The sequence below is a fragment of the Balaenoptera musculus genome, chromosome 13, assembly GCF_009873245.2.
Source record: "Balaenoptera musculus isolate JJ_BM4_2016_0621 chromosome 13, mBalMus1.pri.v3, whole genome shotgun sequence".
Lineage (NCBI taxonomy): Eukaryota > Metazoa > Chordata > Mammalia > Artiodactyla > Balaenopteridae > Balaenoptera > Balaenoptera musculus.
Genome location: NC_045797.1, coordinates 13,952,633 through 13,977,385, shown reverse-complemented (window position 1 = coordinate 13,977,385; position 24,753 = coordinate 13,952,633). Strand labels below are relative to the sequence as shown.

Genomic DNA, 24,753 nt, shown 5'->3' with positions numbered 1-24,753 from the left:
CCTGGGCATGCACAGTGACCACCTATATTCCCCTGTAAGTGTGGTTGCTTTTGAATGTCTTCGTCCTTGATGTTAGGAATGTAAAACAGTGCAGTGCTGTGACAAACACTATGGTGGCTCCTCAAAAATTAAATAAAGAATTATCACCTGACCTAGCAATTCCACTTTTGGGTATATACACAGAAGGACTGAAAGGAGGGGCTTGAACAGATATTTGTATACTCATGTTCATAACATCATTATTCACAATAGCAAAAGGTAGAAATAACCCAAATTTCTAGTGATAGATGAATAGATAAACAAAATGATATATATACATACAATGGAATGTTATTCAGTCTTATAAAAAGAAGGAAATTCTGATACATGCTATAATATGAATGAGTCATGAAAACATTATGGTAAGTAAAATAAGCCAGACACAATGGGACAAATACTCTGTGATTACACTTATACGAGGTACCTGGAACAGTCTAATTATACATAGAGACAGAAAGCAGAATGGTGGTTACCAGGGGATGTGGAGAAGCAAAAATGGAGAGTTACTGTTTAATGGGTACAGAGTTTCAAAATGAGATGAAGGAAAAATTCAGGAGATGGATAGTGGTGATGGCTGCACAGCAATGTAAATGTACTTAATGTCAATGAACTGTGTATTTTAAAATGGTTTAAATGATCAATTTATGTACATGTGATATCACTTATATGTAGAATGTGAAATATGACACAAATGAACATATCTACGAAACAGAAACAGACTCACAGACATAGAGAACACACCTGTGGTTGCCAGGAGGGTGGGGGGAGGGAAGGATTGGGAGTTTGGGATTAGCAAATGCAAACCATTATATAAAGAATGGATAAACAACAAGGTTCTACTGTATAGCACAGAAGACTATATTCAATATCCTGTGATAAACCATAATGAAAAGGAATATGAAAAAGAATATCTACATAACTGAATCACTTTGCTGTACAGCAGAAATTAACATAACATTGTATATCAACTATACTTCAATAAAATTTTTCTTAAATGGTCAACTTCTGTTATGTATATTTTAATGTAATAAATAAAATGGTGGCAAGAATACTATGATTCATTTATAAACAAGTATTTATATGTAAGTACAAATACAGACAGAAATGTATCTGAAAGGATGATCACCAAAATGTTTGTGGCTGTTATCTCTGGGTGGTAGGATTTCAGAATGAATTTAACTTTCTTATTTATACTTTTCTGCAACAGTGTGTGTATTATTACCTTTATAGTCATGGGGGTAAAAACGTAAGCTAACTATGTTCATTTGAGGAGAGGGGCAAAATGAATGTTCTAAATTCACTCCAGTATTGCCTATCATGAGTGCTTTAAATGTGTCACATTTGGCTGAAAGCTAAAAATGTGGACTACCTTGAGTCCTCCATAAGAAGATAAGAACTACTTGTAGTTATAATTTGCTTTAAGTTACTATTGTTTTTCTTTAAATGTTTTACTGAAGTATATCATACGTACATACATATATCACACACATAACCATAAAGCCACATAAACTGTCACAAATTAAACACACCCATGTAACTAGGGACCACATGAAGAAACAAAATATTACCAACATAACATGAAGTCCTTTTATGTCCCTACTAATTCACCATGCCCCCAACAAGGGAAACCAATATCCTGACTTCTAAGAGCATAGAACAGTCTTGCAGGTACTCTTTTTTTTCAGTAATATATTCTTTAATATAGCAGTCACCTTGACTGCTAATATAAAACCAAATGAGGATTAGTTCAAGATGGCGGAGTACGCTCTGGAGACGACATGCCACGGCTGCTGAAGCCCGCGTGCCACATCTGCTGAGGCCCGTGCAACTGGGGCTGGTGCTCCACAGCGGGGGAGGCCACCACAATGAGAAGCCCGTGCACAGCAGTGAAAACCAACGCAGTCTAAATAAATAAATAAATAAAAAAGATGGCGGAGTAGAAGGACATGTGCTCACTCCCTCTTGTGAGAGCACCAGAATCACAACTAACTGCTGAACAATCATAAACAGGAAGACACTGGAACTCACCAAAAAAAAAAACCCCACATCCAAAGATAAAGGAGAAGCTGCAATGAGATGGTAGGCGGGGCACAATCACAAAAAAATCAAATCCCATAACCGCTGGGTGGGTGACTCACAAACTGGAGAACACTTATACCACAGAAGTCCACCCACTGGAGTGAAGGTTCTGAGCCCCACGTCAGACATCCCAACCTGGGTGTCCGGCAATGGGAGGAGGAATTCCCAGAGAATCAGACTTTGAAGGCTAGAGGGATTTGACTGCATGACTTTGACAGGACTGGGGGAAACAGAGACTCCACTGTTGGAGGGCACACACAAAGTAGTGTGCACACCAGGACCCAGGGGGAAGGAGCAGTGACCCCATAGGAGACTGAACCAGACCTACCTGCTAGTGTCAGAGGGTCTCCTGCAGAGGCGGGGGGCAGCTGTGGCTCACCACGGGGACAAGGACACTGGCAGCAGAAGTTCTGGGAAGTACTCCTTTGCGTAAGCCCTCACGGAGTCTGCCATTAGCCTTACCAAAGAGCTGTAGGCTCCAGTGTTGGGCTGCCTCAGGCCAAACAACCAACAGGGAGGGAACTCAGCCCCACTCAACAGCAGACAAGCAGATTAAAGTTTTACTGAGCTCTGCCCACCAGAGAAACACCCAGCTCTACCCACCACCAGTCCCTCCCATCAGGAAGCTTGCACAAGCCTCTTAGAAAGCCTCATCCACCAGACAGCAGACAGCAGAAGAAAGAAGAGCTACAATCCTGCAGCCCGCAGAACAAAAACCACAATCACAGAAAGACACACAAAATGAAAACACAGAGGACTATATCTAAGATGGAAGAACAAGATAAAACCATAGAAAAACAACTAAATGAAGTAGAGATAGGCAACCTCCCAGAAAAAGAATTAAGAATAATGATAGTGAAGATGACCCAGCACCTCGCAAAAAGAATGGAGGCAAGGACTGAGAAGATGCAAGAAATGTTTAACAAAGACCTACAAGAATTAAAGAACAAACAGAGATGAACAATACAATAACTGAAATGAAAAGTACACTAGAAGGAATCAATAGCAGAATAACTGAGGCAGAAGAACAGATAAATGACCTGGAAGACAGAATGGTGGAAATCACTGCCACGGAACAGAATAAAGAAACAAGAATGAAAAGAAGTGAAGACAGCCTAAGAGACCTCTGGTACAACATCAAATGCATGAACATTCGCATTATAGGGGTCCCAGAAGGAGAAGAGAGAGAAAGCACCCAAGAAAATATCTGGAGATTATAGTCGAAAACTTCCCTAATATGGGAAAGGAAATAACCACCCAAGTCCAGGAAGTGCAGAGAGTCCCAGGCAGGATAAACCCAGGGAGAAACATGCCAAGACACATGGTAGTCAAACTGACAAAAATTAAAGACAAAGGAAAATTATTGAAAGCAACAAGGGAAAAATGACAAATAACATACAAGGGAACTCCCATAAGGTTAACGGCTGATTTCTCAGCAGAAACGCTACAAGCCAAAAGGGAGTGGCATGATATATTTAAAGTGATCAAAGGGAAGAACCTACAACCAACATTACTCTACCCGGCAAGAATCTCATTCAGATTTGATGGAGAAATCAAAAGCTTTACAGACAAGCAAAAGTTAAGAGAATTCAGCACCACCAAACCAGCTCTACAACAAATGCTAAAGGAAATTCTCTAAGTAGGAAACACAAGAGGAGAGCACCTACAGAAACAAACCCAAAACAATTAAGAATATGGTAACAATTAAGAATATGGTAATAATGGATCTCATTCAGATTTGACGGAGAAATCAAAAGCTTTACAGACAAGCAAAAGTTAAGAGAATTCAGCACCACCAAACCAGCTCTACAACAAATGCTAAAGGAACTTCTCTAAGTAGGAAACTCAAGAGAAGAAAAGCACCTCCAGAAACAAACCCAAAACAATTAAGAATATGGTAACAGGAACATACATATCAATAATTACCTTAAATGTGAATGGATTAAACGCTCCAACCAAAAGACACAGGCTCACTGAATGGATACAAAAACAAGACCCATATATATGCTGTCTACAAGAGACCCACTTCAGAACTAGGGGAACATATAGACTGAAAGTGATGGAAAAAGATATCCATGCAAATGGGATGGAAAAAGATATTCCATGCAAATGGAAATCAAAAGAAAGCTGCAATAGCAATACTCATATCAGATAAGACAGAATTTAAAACAAAGAATGTTACAGGACACAAGGAAGGACACTACATAATGATCAAGGGATCAATCCAAGAAGAAGATACAACAATCATAAATATATATGCACCCAACATAGGAGCACCTCAATACACAAGGCAAATGCTAACAGCTATAAGAGGGAATCAAAAGTAACACAATAATAGTGGGGGACTTTAACACCTCACTTACACCAATGGACAGATCATCCAGACAGAAAAATAAGGAAACAAAAGCTTTAAATGACGTAACAGACCAAATAGATTTAATTGATATTTATAGGACATTCCATCCGAAAACAGCATGTGTTTCTGACCACAACGCTATGAGATTAGAAGTAAATTGCAGGGAAAAAAACGTAAAACACACAAACACATGGAGGCTAAACAATACGTTACTAAATAACCAAGAGATCACTGAAGAAATCAAAGAGGAAATCAAAAAATACCTAAAGACAAATGACAATGAACACACGACGATCCAAAACCTATGGGATGCAGCAAAAGCAGCTCTAAGAGGGAAGTTTATAGCTATACAAGCCTACCTAAACAAACAAGAAAAATCTCAAGTAAACAATCTAACCTTACACCTAAAGGAACTAGAAAAAGATGAACAAACAAAACCCAAAGTTAGCACAAGGAAAGAAATCATAAAGATCAGAGCAGAAATAAATGAAATACAAACAAAGAAAACAATAGCAAAGATCAATAAAACTAAAAGCTGGTTCTGTGAAAAGATAAAACTGATAAGCCATTAGCCAGACTCATCAAGAAAAAGAGGGAGAGGACTCAAATCAATAAAATCAGAAATGAAAAAGGAGAAGTTACAACAAACACTGCAGAAATACAAAGCATCCTAAGAGACTACTACAAGCAACTCTATGCCAATAAAATGGACAACCTGGAAGAAATGGACAAATCCTTAGGAAGGTATAACCTTCCAAGACTGAACCAGGAAGAAACAGAAAATATGAACAGACCAATCACAAGTAATGAAATTGAAGCTGTGATTAAAAATCTTCCAACAAACAAAGGCCAGGACCAGATGGCTTCACAGGTGAATTCTATCAAACATTTAGAGAAGAGCTAACACTCAACCTTCTCAAACTCTTCCAAAAAATTGCAGAGGAAGGAACACTCCCAAACTCATTCTATGAGGCCACCATCACCCTGATCCCAAAACCAGACAAATATACTACAAAAAAAGAAAATTACAGACCAATATCACTGATGAACATATATGCAAAAATCCTCAACAAAATACTAGCAAACAGAATCCAACAACACATTAAAAGGATCATACACCACAATCAAGTGGGATTTATCCCAGGGATGCAAGGATTCTTCAATATACGCAAATCAATCAATGTGATACACCATATTAACAAACTGAAGAATAAAAACCGTATGATCATCTCAATAGATGCAGAGAAAGCTTTTGACAAAATTCAACACCCATTTATGATAAAAACTCTCCAGAAAGTGGGCATAGAGGGAACCTACCTCAACATAATAAAGGCCATATATGACAAACCCACAGCAAACATCATTCTCAACGGTGAAAAACTGGAAGCATTTCCTCTAAGATCAGGAACGAGACAAGGATGTCCACTCTCGTCACTATTATTCAACATAGTTCTGGAAGTCCTAGCCACGGCAATCAGAGAAGAAAAAGAAATAAAAGGAATACAAATTGGAAAAGAAGAAGTAAAACCGTCACTGTTTGCGGATGACATGATACTATACATAGAGAATCCTAAAACTGCCACCAGAAAACTGCTAAAGCTAATTAATGAATATGGTAAAGTTGCAGGATACAAAATTAATGCACAGAAATCTCTTGCATTCCTATACACTAATGATGAAAAATCTGAAAGAGAAATTATGGAAACACTCCCATTTACTACTGCAACAAAAAGAATAAAATACCTAGGAATAAACCTACCTACGGAAACAAAAGACCTGTATGCAGAAAACTATACGACACTGATGAAAGAAATTAAAGATGATACCAACAGATGGAGAGATATACCATGTTCTTGGATTGGAAGAATCAATATTGTGAAAATGACTATATTACTCAAAGCAATCTACAGATTCAATGCAATCCATAACAAATTACCAATGTCATTTTTTACGGAACTAGAACAAATCATCTTAAAATTTGTATGGAGACACAAAAGACCCCCAATAGCCAAAGCAATCTTGAGGGAAAAAAACAGACCTGGAGGAATCAGACTCCCTGACTTCAGACTATACTACAAAGCTACAGTAATCAAGACAATATGGTACTGGCACAAAAACAGAAACATACATCAGTGGAACAAGATAGAAAGCCCAGAGATAAACCCACGCAGCTATGGTCAACTAATCTATGACAAAGGAGGCAAAGATATACAATGGAGAAAAGACAGTCTCTTCAATAAGTGGTGCTGGGAAAACTGGACAGCTACATGTAAAAGAATAAAATTAGAACATTCCGTAACACCACACACAAAAATAAACTCAAAATGGATTAGAGACCTAAATGTTAAGACCGGACACTATAAAACTCTTAGAGGAAAACATAGGAAGAACACTCTTTGACATAAATCACAGCAAGATCCTTCTTGATCCACCTCCTAGAGTAATAGAAATAAAAACAAAAATAAACAAATGGGACCTAATGAAACTTCAAAGCTTTTGCACAGCAAAGGAAACCATAAACAAGACGAAAAGACAACCCTCAGAATGGGAGAAAATATTTGCAAATGAATCAACGGACAAATGATTAATCTCCAAAATATATAAACAGCTCACTCAGCTCAATATTAAAGAAACAAACAACCCAATCCAAAAATGGGCAGAAGACCTAAATAGACATTTCTCCAAAGAAGACATACAGATGGCCAAGAAGCACATGAAGAGATGCTCAACATCACTAATTATTAGAGAAATGCAAATCAAAACTACAATGAGGTATCACCTCAAACCAGTTAGAATGGGCATCATAAGAACATCTACAGGGCTTCCCTGGTGGCGCAGTGGTTGAGAATCTGCCTGCCAATGCAGGGGACACGGGTTCGAGCCCTGGTCTGGGAAGATCCTGCATGCCGCAGAGCAACTGGGCCCGTGAGCCACAAATTACTGAGCCTGTGCGTCTGGAGCCTGTGCTCCGCAACGAGAGAGGCCGCGATAGTGAGAGGCCCGCGCAACGCGATGAAGAGTGGTCCCCACTTGCCACAACTAGAGAAAGCCCTTGCACAGAAACGAAGACCCAACACAGCAATCAATCAATCAATCAATAAATAAGAACGTGAATTTCTAAAAAAAAAAAGAACATCTACAAACAACAAATGCTGGAGAGGGTGTGGAGAAAAGGAAACCCTCTTGCACTGTTGGTGGGAATGTAAATTGATACAGCCACTATGGAGAACAGTATGGAGGTTCCTTAAAAAACTAAAAATAGATTTACCATATGATCCAGCAATCCCACTACTGGGCGTATACCCAGAGAAAACGATAATTCAAAAAGACACATGCACCTCAATGTTCATTGCAGCACTATTTACAATAGCCAGGTCATGGAAGCAACCTAAATGCCCATCGACCGATGAATGGATAAAGAAGTTGTGGTACATATATACAATGGAATATTACTCCGCCATAAAAAGGAACGAAATTGAGTCATTTGTTGAGACGTGGATGGATCTAGAGACTGTCATACAGAGTGAAGTAAGTCAGAAAGAGAAAAACAAATATCGTATATTAACGCATGTATGTGGAATCTAGAAAAATGGTACAGATGAGCCAGTTTGCAGGGCAGAAGTTGAGACACAGATGTAGAGAACAGACATATGGACACCAAGGGGGGAAAACTGTGGTGGGGTGGGGATGGTGGTGTGCTGAATTGGGCAATTGGGATTGACATGTATACACTGATGTGTATAAAATTGATGACTGTAAGAACCTGCAGTATAAAAAAACAAACAAAACAACTAATACTAAACTTTCATTGGGTTATTTGTATGGAAATATGTTAATATAAATGTTTCAGACATTACATGAAATTTCTAAAAAAAGAAACAAGAAAAATCTCAAATAAACAATCCAACCTTACACCTAAAGGAACTAGAGAAAGAAGAACAAAAAATCCCCAAAGTTAGCAGAAGGAAAGAAATCGAGATCAGAGCAGAAATAAATGGAATAGAAACAAAGAAAACAATAGCAAAGATCAATAAAACTAAAAGCTGGTTCTTTGAAAAGATAAACAAAATTGATAAACCTTTAGCCACACTCATCAAGAAAAAGAGGGAGAGGACTCAAATCAATAAAATTAGAAATGAAAAAGGAGAAGTTACAACGGACACTGCAGAAATACAAAGCCTAAGAGTCTACTACAAGCAACTCTTGCCAATAAAATGGACAACCTGGAAGAAATGGACAAATTCTTAGAAATGTATAACCTTCCAAGACTGAACCATGAAGAAATAGAAAATATGAACTGACTAATCACAAGTAATGAAATTGAAACTGTGACTTAAAATCTTCCAACAAAGAAAATTCCAGGACCAGATGGCTTCCCAGGTAAATGCTATCAAACATTTAGAGAAGAGCTAACACCCATCCTTCTCAAACTCTTCTAAAAACACTGCAGAGGAAGAAACACTCCCAAACTCATTCTACGAGGCTACCATCACCCTGATACCAAAACCAGACAAAGACACTACAAAAAGAGGAAATTACAGACCAATATCACTGATGAACATATATGCAAAAATCCTCAACAAAATACTAGCAAACAGAATCCAACAACACATTAAAAGGATCATACACCATGATCAAGTGGGATTTATCCCAGGGATGCAAGGATTCTTCAGTATACACAAATCAATCAATGTGATACACCATATTAACAAACTGAAGAATAAAAACCATATGGTCATCTCAATAGATGCAGGAAAAGCTTTTGACAAAATTCAACCCCCATTTACGAAAAAAACTCTCCAGAGAGTGGGCATAGAGGGAACCTACCTCAACATAACAAAGGCCATATATGACAAACCCACAGCAACATCATTCTCAATGGTGAAAAACTAAGAGTATTTCCTCTAAGATCAGGAACAAGACAAGGATGTCCACTCTCATCACTATTATTCAACATAGCTTTGGAGGTCCTAGCCATGGCAATCAGAGAAGAAAAAGAAATAAAAGGAATACAAATTGAAAAAGAAGAAGTAAAACTGTCACTGCCTGCAGATGACATGACACTATACATAGAGCATCGTAAAGATGCCACCAGAAAACTACTAGAGCTAATCAATAAATTTGGTAAAGCTGCAGGATACAAAATTAACGCACAGAAATCTCTTGCATTCCTATACACTAACAACGAAAGATCCGAAAGAGAAATTAAGGAAACACTCCCATTTACTACTGCAACAAAAAGAATAAAATACCTAGGAATAAACCTACCTACGGAAACAAAAGACCTGTATGCAGAAAACTATAAGACACTGATGAAAGAAATTAAAGATGATACCAACAGATGGAGAGATATACCATGTTCTTGGATTGGAAGAATCAATATTGTGAAAATGACTATATTACTCAAAGCAATCTACAGATTCAATGCAATCCGTATCAAATTACCAATGTCATTTTTTACGGAACTAGAACAAATCATCTTAAAATTTGTATGGAGACACAAAAGACCCCTAATAGCCAAAGCAATCTTGAGGGAAAAAAACAGACCTGGAGGAATCAGACTCCCTGACTTCAGACTACACTACAAAGCTACAGTAATCAAGACAATATGGTACTGGCACAAAAACAGAAATATAGATCAATGGAACAGGATAGAAAGTCCAGAGATAAACCCACGCACCTATGGTCAACTAATCTATGACAAAGGAGGCAAGGATATACAATGGAGAAAAGACAGTCTCTTCAATAAGTGGGGCTGTGAATACTGGACAGCTCCATGTAAAAGAATGAAATTAGAACATTCCCTAACACCACACAGAAAAATAAACTCAAAATGGATTAAAGACCTAAATGTAAAACCGGACAGTATAAAACTCTTAGCGGAAAACAAAGGAAGAACACTCTTTGACATAAATCACAGCAAGATCTTTTTCGACCCACCTCCCAGAGTAATGGAAATAAAAACAAAAATAAACAAATGGGACCTAATGAAACTTCAAAGCTTTTGCACAGCAAGGGAAACCATATAAAAGATGAAAAGGCAACCCTCAGAATGGGAGAAAATATTTGCAAATGAATCAACGGACAAAGGATCAATCTCCAAAATATATAAACAGCTCATGCAGCTCAATATGAGAAAAACAAACAACCCAATTCTAAAATAGGTAGAAGACCTAAAGACATTTCTCCAAAGAAGACACACAGATGGTCAAGAGGCACATGAAAAGATGCTCAACATCACTAATTACTAGAGAAATGCAAATCAAAACTACAATGAGGTATCACATCACACCAGTTAGAATGGGCATCATCAGAAAATCTACAAACAACAAATGCTGGAGAGGGTGTGGAGAAAAGGAAACCCTCTTGCACTGTTGGTGGGAATGTAAATTGATACAGCCACTATGGAGAACAGTATGGAGGTTCCTTAAAAACCTTAAAATAGATTTACCATATGACCCAGCAATCCCACTACTGGGCATATACCCACAGAAAACTGTAACTCAAAAAGACACATGCACCCCAATATTCATTGCAGCACTATTTACAATAGCCAGGTCATGGAAGCAACCTAAATGTCCATTGACAGATGAATGGATAAAGAAGATGTGGTACATATATACAATGGAATATGACTCAGCCATAACAAGGAATGAAACTGGGTCATTTCTAGAGATGTGGATGGACCTAGAGACTGTCATAGAGTGAAGTAAGTAAGAAAGAGAAAAACAAATATTGTATATTAACACACATATGTGGAATCTAGAAAAATGGTACTGATGAACCGGTTTGTAAGGCAGAAATAGAGACACAGATGTAGAGAACAAACGTATGGACACCAAGAGGGGAAAGCGGTGGGTGGGGTGGTGGTGTGATGAATTGGGAGATTGGGATTGACATATACACTAATATGTATAAAATAGGTAACTAATAAGAACGTGCTGTATAAAAATAAAGAAATAAAATAAAATTCAAATAAAAGAGTAAATAAAGCTGTGTAATCTAAAGAAAACAAACAAACAAAAACCAAATGAAAGACTTTGAAAGTGTTTCAGTGGTAAACCTTCACATGCAAGTAACATTTAAAGCAATCACATTATTTCAAAGTTATACTTTGTCTAAAGTAACCCCCACCCTCCTTTTTTGGTAACACCATCAACGTAGTAAATTGTCTACTATATGCCAAGTACTGTCCTAAACATTTTACATACATTCACAGATTTAATTGTCAGTACAGTTCTGTTAGATTCAAAGAATTTTAATAGGGACAGGTGGCTAATTGATAGCAGTGATGGTTTAAATCTGGTAGTGTAAGGACTCCAAAACCAACTATTATTTTTCTGATATCATGTTAGTTAGTTAGTTAACTAATAAATTGCTATGAATGAGAAATAACAGGAAACATGAGGAGAAAGACAGAGCTTGAAGATCATTTAACCAGATAAGTGAGCTATGGATGTAAGAAGGTATACAATAAGCAAAGCACAAAACAGGAATAAACAAGGTTTGTGAGACACTAACTGAATTTATGTGGTTTCTAAAGATGACATTAATCAACTGTTTGTGCTATTATTGTCATACTGCTTAGTTCTACCTATGTTTTATGCCCCTCATTATTATTTTTACTTTAAACAGTCAATAATTATTAAAAAGAAACTTTTAAAAGAGAAAAACATTATATTTATTTACATACTTATAATTTCCAGCATGCTTCATTCCTCTGGGTAAATCCAAATTTGTATCTGGTATGATTTTCCTTCAGCTTACAACTTCCTTTAACATTTCTCGTACTGTACACCTACTGGCAACAAATTCTCTTGGCTTTTGTATACAAGTATCTTTACTTCGCCTTTGAATGCTGTTTTCATTGGGCACAGAATTCTAGAATAATGTGGGGATTTTTCTTTTATCATATCAAAGATCTTTTGGTTCGTATTGTTTCTGATAATAAAATTTTAATCATTACCCTTTCCTCAGACTGTTTTATCTCTTTATTGTTACCTTTCAGTAATTTGATTATGATACATCCTGGCAAGGTTTTCTTTGTGTTTATCCTGTTTGAAATTGGAGTTCCTTGGATTTGTGGGTTTACAGTTTTCATCAGCTATTATATCATGTGATCCTTTCTGGACTCTCTTCCTTCTGAGACTCAAATTACATGTTGGATCATTTGACTTTTTTTTTTTTTTTTTTTCTTTTTTCTCTCAGTACTGCAGTTTGGATAGTTTGTATTACTATCTTTGATTTCACTGATCTTGTTTTCTGTAGTGTATAATCTGCTTGTTCAACCTATTCAGTGAAGCTTACATTTTACTTCACTTCATTCTAGATCTTTCATCTAAGTTCTACTTTGTTTTCAATATCTTCTATTTACCTCTTCATTATGTTCATGTTTTCCTTTGAAACATATGTTCATTATGTTTTCCTCTAAATCCCTCAACATATTTATAATAGCTGTTTAAAATCCCTGTCTGCTTATTCATTTGATCATCTATTTTTTTTCTGGGTCTATTTATATTTCCTGATTTTTCTCTTGATTTTGGGTCACACTTTCCTAGTAACTTTTCATTGGATGTTGAACACTCTAAATGTTTCATTTTTGGGTATCTGCAATTTTGGTAGTTCAGCTTTAAAGAGCTTTAAAGAATGTTCAGCTTTATTTTGGTTGTTCAGCTTTCAAGACTTATTTTAATTTTTATTTTATTTTTTTAAATTAATTTTTATTGGAGTATAGTTGCTTTACAATGTTGTGTTAGTTTCTACTGTACAACAAAGTGAATCAGCTCTCTCTCTCCCTCTCTCTCTCTCTCTCTCTATATATATATATATCCCCTCTTTTTTTGGATTTCCTTCCCATTTAGGTCACCACAGAGCATTGAGCAGAGTTCCTGTGCTATACAGTAGCAGATTTGTTTTTAAGCTTTGTTGGTGTGGGCTTATGGTAGCCTTTAAGCTAGGGCTACTTTCACCTTAATACTAAGGCATGACCCTTCTGCAGTCTCTATTGAGTGCCCCAGATATTCAACAAAGTCTCTTTACTGTGTCTGGTCAGAACTCTACCATCTCTCAATCCTCTGTTAACTCTGGGAATTGTTTAGCTTATAGCCTCCTCCTGGTAGTTGTTATGTCCCCAGTAACTGTTCTTTGCCTAGCCTCCTAAAATCTCATTCTAAGTATGCACAACTTAATAGTCAGCTAAAGACTCAATGGGACCCTGTGCGGATATTTACAGCTTTTTCTTTGGATATTGCTCTTGTTCTGATACTCTGCCCCACAAGTTCCAGCCACTGCAGCCTCCCTGAACCCTAGTCTCTTTCTCCTCAACTCAGTGAGAACACCACACTCTGCTTGGAATCTGCTTCCACATGCTATGACCCAGAAAGTCTCCCTAGGCAGAAAATGAGGACCATATTAGGGCTCTCTCCTTTTGTTTCCCTTTTCTCACTGATCAAAATCCTGCACTGACAGTTATCCAATGTTTGAAAACAGATGTTTCACAGCTTTTGTCCAGTTTTTTCTTTATTTACAATGGAGTGCAAGTTCAAATCCATAACCATTACTCCATCATGGCTATGAATGTAATTCCCCTCTGTAATTATTTTTTATTTATTTACTTTTGGAATATCTTATTTACAAGTATTTTTTCCATTTTTATTTTTTAATTGAAGTATAGTTGCTGTACAATATTATATAAGTTACAGATGTACAACATAGTGATTCACAATTTGTAAAGGCTTTACTCCATTTAGTTATTATAAAATATTGGCTATATTCCCCATGTTGTACAATATATCCTTGTAGCTTATTTTATACCTAATAGTTTGTACCTTTTACTTCCCTACCCCTATATTGCTACTCTAATTCTTTTTTAAAAGGAGTGATATTGTGATACCTCTGTTATTAATTTTTCTCCAATCATGAAAGTGTTAAAAATCATAAAAGTTTTAAATGTTATTTTGCAAGTCACCTTAGTTTTAAGTAGTACTCAACAATAATCAGCTTTATTTAGAAACATATTTTGCTCAATTTACAGCCATGCTAAGATAAAACCGTAGTGAAAATGGAGCTGCATTCCTTACATACAATTTATTTAATTTGAATTCCACAAAACCATTTCTTTGTAAGTAGGAAGAGATTTTACTTTTTTTTTTAAATGGCTTAAAACAAAAATTTATTCTTTAATTGTGGTGATCAGAAGTCTAAAATCAGGACTTCCCTGGTGGTCCAGCGGTTGGGACTCCACGCTCCCAAAGCAGGGGGCCCAGATTCGATCCCTGGTCGGGGAACTAGATCCCATATGCCGCAAACTAAGAGCCCGCATGCCGCGACTAAAAGATCCTGCATGCGGCAACGAAGATCCTGTGTGCCGCAACTAAGACCCAGCACAGCCCAATAAATATTAAAAAACAAAAACAAAAAAGTCTAAAATCCAGGTGTTGGAAGGGCTGCGTTTCTTCTGGAAGCTTCAGGGAAGAATCCATTTCCTTGTCTTTTCTAGTTTCTAGAGGTCAACTGCATTCCTTAGCTTGTGTCTTCTTCCTCCATCTTCAAAGCATAGCACTGTAACATCTGGTTCTGTGGTCACATCTCCTTTTCTCTCACTTTTTCTCAACATACTGCCTCCCTCTTATAAGGACTCTTATAAGCCCACCCAGATAGCCCGGGATTAACCTCCCCACCTCAAGATCCTTAATTTAATCAAATCTGCAAGTTCCCTTTTGCTATGTAAGGTAACATAGTCACAGGTTCTGGGAATTAGGACGTGGACATCTTTGGGAGGCCATTATTCTGTCTACCACAGAATGTGAGCGCCTGCTTTGTTTCCAACAGTAACCTGGACTCTAGGAAATCAGAGATGAATGAATATGGCCTTTCCCCCTTGAATAGCTCAATTCCAGGCTGGAGCAAAGATTTTAGTTCTTATCAAATGTGAAGATTTTTGAGTTGATTATATCTTGTTTTTCTTACTATAATTAGAAAGCAAATAATTAGGGCAGCCATAAATAATTAATATAAACTATGTTTTATAGATGTAGATACAGTTTACTTTTATGAACTAATGCAAAATACACCAAGATAAAGAATAGGAGATGTAAAATAATAATTTACCTCTTATTTGCCTGTCAACAACTCTCATTTCCTTTCTTATCTTCAATGACCATTCATTGACCTGGGAAAAATTTTACAAAAGGAATTATAAGTCAATACCCCCAATTCACCACATTTTAAAGAATTTTATATTAATTCTACATTTATTCCTGACACAAGCTAGAAATAATATAAACCTATTTTGAAAGAAACAGCCTTAGGGCCAAATTCTTTTTTTTAGTTTCTTCTCTGGACAAATTCTGTTTTTTTTTCCATCTTTTTATTCACAGTACATAGAAGTCTCAAACTATTCAAAGATTCCTATCTGAAGGCAGTATGAAGCACTTTATACAAGCTCTCCAAGAAAGTTCAGTACCCTGCAGGTATATAAAAATTTTTCATGAGGTACCATGGGCATAGAAAGGTTTTATGGGCATCAGAAGATTTTCAATTTCTATACATAATTATTTTAAAAAAACTGCTCTGCCTGTGTGATAAGAATTCACCTTTTCCTTCTCACCTTTAACAAGTACACTTTTTCATTTTACAAAAGAAATATATTCCTCTAACCTATGTGTCTCTTCTTACCATGACAGGTTTCCCTGAGAGGCAAAAACCTCTGAAGCACTAAACATAGGGCCAACTAGAAATACTGCTATAGGTGTTGAAAAAGTAGTGAATGACTCTAATGATTACCAAATTCTTATGCATTTCTTTCTAATTCTTCAGTTTCAAAAATGAAGGAAAATCTGAGTTATCAGCTGATAAATCATTAAAACTAAATTTTACATTTAATCAATTATTGCTTTTTGGCATATGACACAGAAGTTCAAAAAACTAAGTGACACTGACACAGAAAAATCCTTTCCACTACCATCTACTTATTTATATTAACAATGTTTCTCATCATTTGAGTCTAATAAAACATAAAATAGGGCTTTCTCCTAGTTGAGGTGCCTCATGATGAGGCTGTCTTCTCTACATCACAGCCATGCCATCCAAGGACCCTCTGCAGTTGGCGCAGGCTTTCAGACACAAGAAGATGACCACAGCCATGGCACACTGGCTCCTTAGGTGAATGGGTTACCCCCAGAGATGATCCAACCATGCACAGCTACAATACAGCTACAATACAAGTTACTGCTACCAGTTCTGCTTCTGGACAAGGAGCAATTTGCTGGCATGGACCTCGGTGTCTGTGTGAAGGGTGGTGGTCACGCAGCCCAGCTTTTGCAATCCACCAGTCCACCTCCAAAGACCTGGTGATCTTACTATCAGAAATATGTGGATAGGCTTCCAAAAAGATCAAAGACATCCTCATCCTGTATGACTGGACATTGCTAGTAGCTGCAAATTCAAACATTTGGAGACCCTGGTGTCTGCAATTACTACCAGAAATCCTACCAATAAGCCCATCATGAGGATCAGGGTTCACCTTTATAATAAACAATGGTTGTGGGATTTAAGGTAAAAAGTAATAAAACAGGAATGGAATTGATGCTAACCCTTTAGCATTCATCCATGAATACATGAACTAAATGGCATTAAAATATTCATATCCTTAAGATGTATTTAATGACTTTAAAATCATTATTTAACAAAATCTGTAAAATATTTATTGTTCATCAACTCTAATAACTCCACCCAGATGAAATATTAAAGCACTTAAAACTGTATGGTTATACAATTTTAAAAGTTAATGTTAGGTTTAAATATATATACTTTAAGTGAAATTCACATAACTATACTTAGCCATTTTAAAAATAAATTTTATTAATTTATTTATTTTATTTTAAAATTTTGGTTGCTTTGGGTCTTCATTGCTGTGTGCAGGTTTTCTCTAGTTGTGGCGAGCGGGGGCTACTCTTTGTTGCGGTGTGCGGGCTTCTCATTGTGGTGGCTTCTCTTGTTGCAGAGCATGGGCTCTAGGCACAAGGGCTTCAGTAGCTGTGGCATGCAGGCTCAGCAGTTGTGGCACATGGGCTCTAGAGCGCAGGCTCAGTAGTTGTGGCACATGGGCTTAGTTGCTCCGCAGCATGTGGCATCTTCCTGGACCAGGGCTTGAATCCGTGTCCCCTGCATTGGCAGGCGGATTCTTAACCACTGCACCACCAGGGAAGCCCTACTTAGCCATTTTAAAATGTACAATTCAGTGGCATTTAGTGCCTTTACAATGTTGTACAATCACCAACTCCCTATAGTCTCAGAAATTTTTCAATATGTCAGAAGAACACACTATAACCTATAAATAATCTTCCCCTATGACCATCCTCCCTCCCACTCCCTGGCAACAACTAATTTGCTTTTATGTCTTTTGATATGCTTATTTTAGATATTTAATAGAAAAGCAATCATATAATATATGGCCTTTTGTGTCTGGCTTCTTTCATTTAGTATAGTGGTTTTGAGGTTCATCTATGTTGTACCATGTATCAACATTTTTTATGGCTGAATAATATTACATTGAGTGTACATACAACACAAATTGTTTATCCATTCACCCAGTGATGGACATTTGGGTTGCTTCCATGTTTTGGTTACTGTGAATAGTGCTGCTATGAACATCTGTATACAAGTATTTGTTTGAGTACCTATTTTCAATTCTTTTGGGTATAAACCTAGGAGTGGAATTGCTGGGTCATATGACAGTTCTATTTTATATTTTTGAGGAACTCCAAAACTTTTTTTCAAAGGGGCTTCACCATTTTACATTCCCACAAGCAATGTACAAGTGTTCCTATTTCTCCACATCCTTATCAACACTTGTTATCTTCCAATTTTTTGATTATAGCCAATCTGTTGGACCTGTTGAAAGAGCAACTCATTATGATTTTGATTTGCATTTCCTTAATGACCAATGAAGTTGAATATCTTTTCATGTGTTTTTTGGCCATTTGTATATCTCCTTTGGAGAAATGTCTATTGATGTCTTCTATCCATTCAGCTGTCTTTTTATTGTTAAGTTATATGAATACTTTATATATTCTGATAGTAAACCCTTATCAGATATATAATTTGCAAATATTTTCTCCCATTCCATAGGTTATCTTTTCACTTTCTTGATAATATCCTTTGATACACAAAAGCTTTTAATTTTAATGAATTCCAATTTGTCTTTTCTTTTCTTCTGTTGCTTGTGCTTTCGGTGTTATAGCAAAAGAATCCATTTCTAGATATGAGGTCATGAAGACTTACCTTTATGTATTTTCTGAGTTTTATAGTTTTAGGTCAAAGACTTTAATTTCGGTCTTTGATCCAAGTTAATTTCTGTATATGGAGTGAGGCAGGGGCCCAGCTTCGTTCCTTTACATGTGGATATCCACTTGTCACAGACCTTGTTGAAGAGACTATCTTTCTCTCACTGAATGATCTTGGCACCCTTATAGAAAATCAACTGGCCACAGATGTATGGGTTTACTTCTGGGATCTCAATCCTATTCCATTGACTGATCTATACATCTATCCTTATGCTAATACCACAGTTTTAGTTACTATAGCTTTACGGTAAGTCTCGGAATCATGAACTGTGGGTCCTCCAAATTTGTTTTTCTTTCTCAGTATGGTTTTGGCTATTTGGAACCTGTTGTATTCCATATGAATTTGAGGCTCAACTTTTCCATTTCTGCAAGAAAGGCATTTGGAGTTTTGACAGGCACTGCACTGAATCTGCAGATCACTTTGGTGGTACGGCCATCTTAACATTAAGTCTTGCAATCCATAAACTTGGAATTTCTTCCTGTAATTTTTTGTAGTTTTCAGTGTACAAATGTACTGTTTCCTTGGTTAAATTTATCCCTCAGTATTTTATCGTTTTGGATGCTACTGTAAATGAAATTTTAAAATTTCCCTTTTAGATTTTTCATTGCTAGTGTAAAAAACACAACTGATTTTTTAAATATTTACCTTGAAATCTGCAACTCTGTTGAATTCACTTATAACTAATTTTCTGGTGCATGAGGAATCTTTAGCATATTCTATCTGTGGAATCATGTTATCTGCAAATTAATACGTTTACTTCTTATCAGTGTGGGTGTTTTTTATTTCTTTCTCTTGCTCAATTGCTCTGGCTAGGACTTCTAATGCAATATTGATTAGTAGCAGCAAAATCTGGTGTCTTTGTCTTGTTCCTGATCTTAGGGAAAAAGCTTTCAGTCTTTCACAATTTATAATGTATAATGAAGTATAAGGTTAGCTGTAGATTTTCATAAATGTCCTTCATCATGTTAGGGAAGTTCCCTTCTATTTCTAGTTTGCTGAGTGTTTTTATCATAAAAAGTATTTACATATTTTTGTTCCAAGTATAATTATTTCAAGCATAGAAGTATTACATTAGGAGAAATCTATGGGAGAAAGTGGAATAGAAAAAAAATAGAGATTCTCATTCAAAGAGAAAAAAATAATGAAAAATGTCTGACTGTAAATAAGAACTTGTGCATGTATGTTTTAAATGAACATTGATAGGTATCGAATCACTGTGATACTTTTAGAAGTGTCATAACAATTCTATTCAAACACAACAACATTTACTATATACAAAAAATCATGCCATTTGCAACTGTTTAAACTCATGATAAAAATATAAAATACTGATTTACAAATGTCCAAGGGGAACACAGGTACTCAAAATTATTGTAGGTGATACATCCAGAAATATGAAGACACTGTTATAATCTAACCAGAACTTTCAGAAAGAGCAGGAAAGAAAATTCAACATTCAAACAGTCAAATGTTTACTGAGCACCCACTACCACCTGTTCAATGTGCTAGGCACCACTCAATGTGCTAGTGATACAGCAGGAGACAAAATAAAGACTTATGAACTTACATTCTAATGAGGAAAAACAGACAATAAGCAAATAAACATGTAAATGTATACTAGGTCAGAAAATTAGTGCTAGGGAGAAAAATAAATCAAGGAAGTAGGACAAGGGGAGTTGGGAAAGGATTACTTTATACATGGAGATGAAAGAAAGTTCAATGGCTGAGATGACTTTTGAGCAGAGACCTGAAGACGCCTGCAAAGGAACAATGTGACTATCCACTATCCAGATAGGGGGAGGGGCTATGGCATTCTACTCTGTGTAAGAACAAAAGCCACTAAGAGACCTAGGCAAAAGAGTGTCCTTCAATACAGACTAAGGAATGGGGGTACAAGACCAGGTTTGATTAAATAATTTTTTTAAATTAATTAATTAATTTATCTTTGGCTGCACTGGGTCTTCGCTGCTGAGCACGGACTTTCTCTAGTTGAGGTGAGCGGGGGCTACTCTTCGTTGTGGTGCGCAGGTTTCTCATTGTGGTGGCTTCTCTTGTTGCGGATCATGGGCTCTAGGTGTGCGGGCTTCAGTAGTTGTGGCACATGGGCTCTAGAGCACAGGCTCAGTAGTTGTGGTACACGGGCTTAGCTGCTCCACGGCATGTGGAATCTTCCCGGACCAGGGCTCGAATCCATGTCCCCCGCATTGGCAGGCGGATTCTTAACCACTGAGCCACCAGGGAAGTCCCTGATTAAATAATTTTTGTTTGAACTAGCAACTTTGATAAGTAAAACTATTTCAGTTCAGGTTTATAGAAAAAATATTTATCATCTATTACACATAAAGAATCATATAAGGCAGTGAATTACTCCTAATCCTGTATATGATACAGCTAAATCTGTTTAATTTTTTTTTTCATGGATCAAAATACTGATTAGCTCCCATTATTTCTGCTTTCAGTTGGTCATCTTTGATGATAGCCAATCTACTGGAAGCAATTCAAACTTCAGCAGTTACTGGAATTCCAGGAACAATGCCTAGTATAAATTTCACAGTGCAAATTTAAACCTGAAAATGAGGCAGAATGAACAACTGCAGTGGTTTTTAAGCTTGTTTTTAGTAGCAGAATCCTTCAAATAAATGTAACATGGAACTCCACAGATACAAAAAAGATTATGATAATATACATTTATCACGTAGGTTCAGGTTCAAAACTTTTACTAATATAAAGCAAATAAATGAGAATACTCTGTCCCGATTAAAGATAAAACTTTAAATTAGTTCTTACGATGTTATACCAACTTCAGCATCCAGTGTCTTCCGTATTGTTTTACATGTCTAGTATTGAAAAATTCTAATTCAAAGAGATTAAGAAACTATTTTATTACATCTGTTTACCATTACAGTTACTTAACAATTTGCCTTTTAATTTAAGGCTGTCCATTGTTTAAACGAATCTAGAAACTTAAAAGCAAAGTCATTTAAAAATGGTTGTTTCAAAATTTATTATTACATTATATAACTGCTCATGTTCATTAAGGGGTGAACATTCAATTTAAGACAATAAATGGCAACAGTGAAATGACTTTTGTAAAAACGCACTGCTGCACTGTTTGCAGTAGCAAAAGTCTAGAAATTACCTAAATGTATATCAAGAGAAGACCAGTTAAACACATTAGAGAATTTCCATAAGTGAACAGTATATTCTAATTAAAGAGAGAAAGGCAATGCACTGAGGACTACCCATGGAATTAATTCTCAAAATATAAATGAAAATAGCAAGATAAAGAATGTGTACAGTATAATATTACATATGTTAAAGGGAGAGAATGAGGGAAGAGAGGGAGAGGCTAAAGGAGAGAAGGAAGGAGCAGGAAAGGGGAGGAAGAGAGGGAGGTGAAAAAAAGGGAGATATATAAACATGTCTCTATATATTCATATATTACAGAATATCGACAGAAAAATCCACAGGAAATTAGGCTGCCTTCAAAGATAGAAACTGAATTAATTTGTGAACAGGAGTGAAAGGGAGATTTACTTTTTCCTGTAATTTAGGATACACTTTGCTGCCTTTTGAATTTTATAATATGTGCAAATATAACCTATTTCAAGAAATACTTTTTAAAAAGATAACATAAAAAAGTATTATGAAAAAAATCCAGGTTCAGAAGCTGCTTTAAATCATCCCAGTTTGGAATAAATACTTTAAAATTCTACCTTGTAATATTAGAATATTCATTAAGGCTATTTTTAAAAAATTGTTTTAGATGCCACACAGCCTTCTCTGTTAGACAATTACCCAAAACTTTAAAATAGTTCAATGTGAACCCAAATTTTGTTTCACTTTCATAAGTGACAACCAGCAGTTTCTAAAATTAAAAAGTTTAAAAAAGTAAAATGTATGACAAATGATGATAATTGAAGACTAAAGTCAACCTGTCTTCATTATAGAAAAAAATAGTAATTAATTTACCTACTTTTATTTCCAAACCAGAATAACAAGTTTTCTGACTTAGTGCAAAATGTATTTTCATCTCTGTAAAAAGACTTCAATGTTACAAGTAATACACTTCATTGTGAAGGATCACTGTATATCATATATGGGGTAGCAGCTCAGGAAAATGAGAGCAAGAAAGAGAAATGTGCAAATGATACGACACAGAAAAGAATATAATACGCACTTAGTGAGAAAATAAAGATTCAAACAAAGACATTAAAGAAAGGTTTAATCTAAGGGGGGATAATTTCAAAAAGATTTGGAGAGTTCCATCTCTGCCTAGATATAGAAAGCTGAGAAGACTCTCAAGATGGTAAGACAAAGCTGAATGAACTACAAAATAACTTTTCCTGAACCTGTTGAAAAGGTCACAAGGCAACAGTGCAGCATGAAATCTAAACAAAGGCACTTCTAAGAAAAGAGGGAACACCAGCACTGAATCATCTGTGGCATAGCCTGGGATGGCAGGCACCTTACAAACAACTGAAGAAAATTCAGTTAAATTTCTAAATAAATTGATAAAGTCCAAGTGTGGGTTAGTGGACAGCAAAGAACCTCAGGAGCCACAAGTACAATGGGAGTTCACATCAACTTTCAGGTTCTTCAAATGGAAATGGCATAAAAATGCTGAAACGTACACAAAGAACGCCTTCATTGGCTCACAAAACTTGACACAGCTGAAGAAAGAATCAACAAACTTGAAGAAAAGTCAATAGAAGTTACCCAAACTAAAAAATAAAGAATAAAATAAAGCAAAGTATCCAAGAGCTATGAGATAATAACAAATGGTCTAATACATGTGTAAGTGGTATCCCAGCAGGAAATGAGAGAAGAGAGCATAAGTATTTGAGGAAATTATAGCTGAAAATTTTCCAAAAATAATGAAAAATATCAAACCACAGATGCAGGAAGCTCAGAGAATCCCAAACAAGGTAAATATCAAAAACAAAACAAAACAAAAATACAATGTAACACCACACAACACACCTAAACACATTATATTCAAGATGCTGAAAATCAGAGATAAAATCTTAAACCCAGCTAGAGAGGAAAAAAGTATGCATTAATGACAAAGGAATGAAGATAAGAAGTACATCAAACTTCTCAAAAGAAACTATGATCAGGAGACAATGGAGAGACATCTTTAAAGTGCTGAGAGAATTTAAAAAATCCTCTCAATCCAAAATTCTATATTGGTGAAAATATCATTCAAAGTGAAGACAACTTCCAGATTCAGCTCTGATATATAGAGATTGGAAGTCATAACTCCCATTCATAAAACAAGGAAAAAAACCAACAACTTTTCTTTGATTCAACAGAAAACCAAGGTTATAGGGCAAACTGCCATCCTGCAATGTGGAGAGACAGGTGAATACAGAGAGTAACAGTTGAGATATGCTTACCTGGACCACTGGAAGGAACATTTAAATGGTAATTTTGACTAATTGCTGGTAGATGACTGTAGACTACCATGAGAATGAAACTCCTAGGGCCCCCAAAACTTTCATGGGCTTTACCTCCAAGAACCGTAGAAGTTTCTCATGGTGAAAAAGCAAGAAAGATACCCTTGTTTCTCTGGCAGGGAGAAAAGAAAAGTAACCATTCTGAATATTCACACAGTGTTGTTCTTTGTAACAAAGGCCTATTCTCCAGTAAAACAATCCTTACTAGAGCCTTATCTCACCCTGGAGAAGGGCGTTTATCTGACATTATCTGCTTTCTCCTAGTCTTCCTATGTCACTGGGAGTGGGCAGGAAGCTAAGAAACACTTGTGAACGCCAAGTCCAGGGACACAGGCCACTAAAACACTGAGCTTTAATAAGATTATAGAATGCTTCCAGTCGCCCACACCTTACCACCACACCAACAGGGCTCCAGTATAACAATGCATTAGAGATAAAAGAGATGCAAGATGCATGCCCTATCTAAAGAGGAGT

At 36.3% G+C, this 24,753-nt stretch overlaps 1 protein-coding gene across 1 annotated transcript in view; it reads right to left on the bottom strand.

Moving 5' to 3' along the window:
• Positions 1 to 24,753, bottom strand: part of CHMP3 (charged multivesicular body protein 3) — a 79,378-nt gene that overhangs the window by 31,701 nt on the left and 22,924 nt on the right. Inside the window, exon 2 of the mRNA XM_036872867.1 lies at positions 15,584 to 15,644. Within this exon, the coding sequence (XP_036728762.1) occupies positions 15,584 to 15,644 (61 nt within the window). The remainder of the gene's footprint in view (positions 1 to 15,583; positions 15,645 to 24,753) is intronic.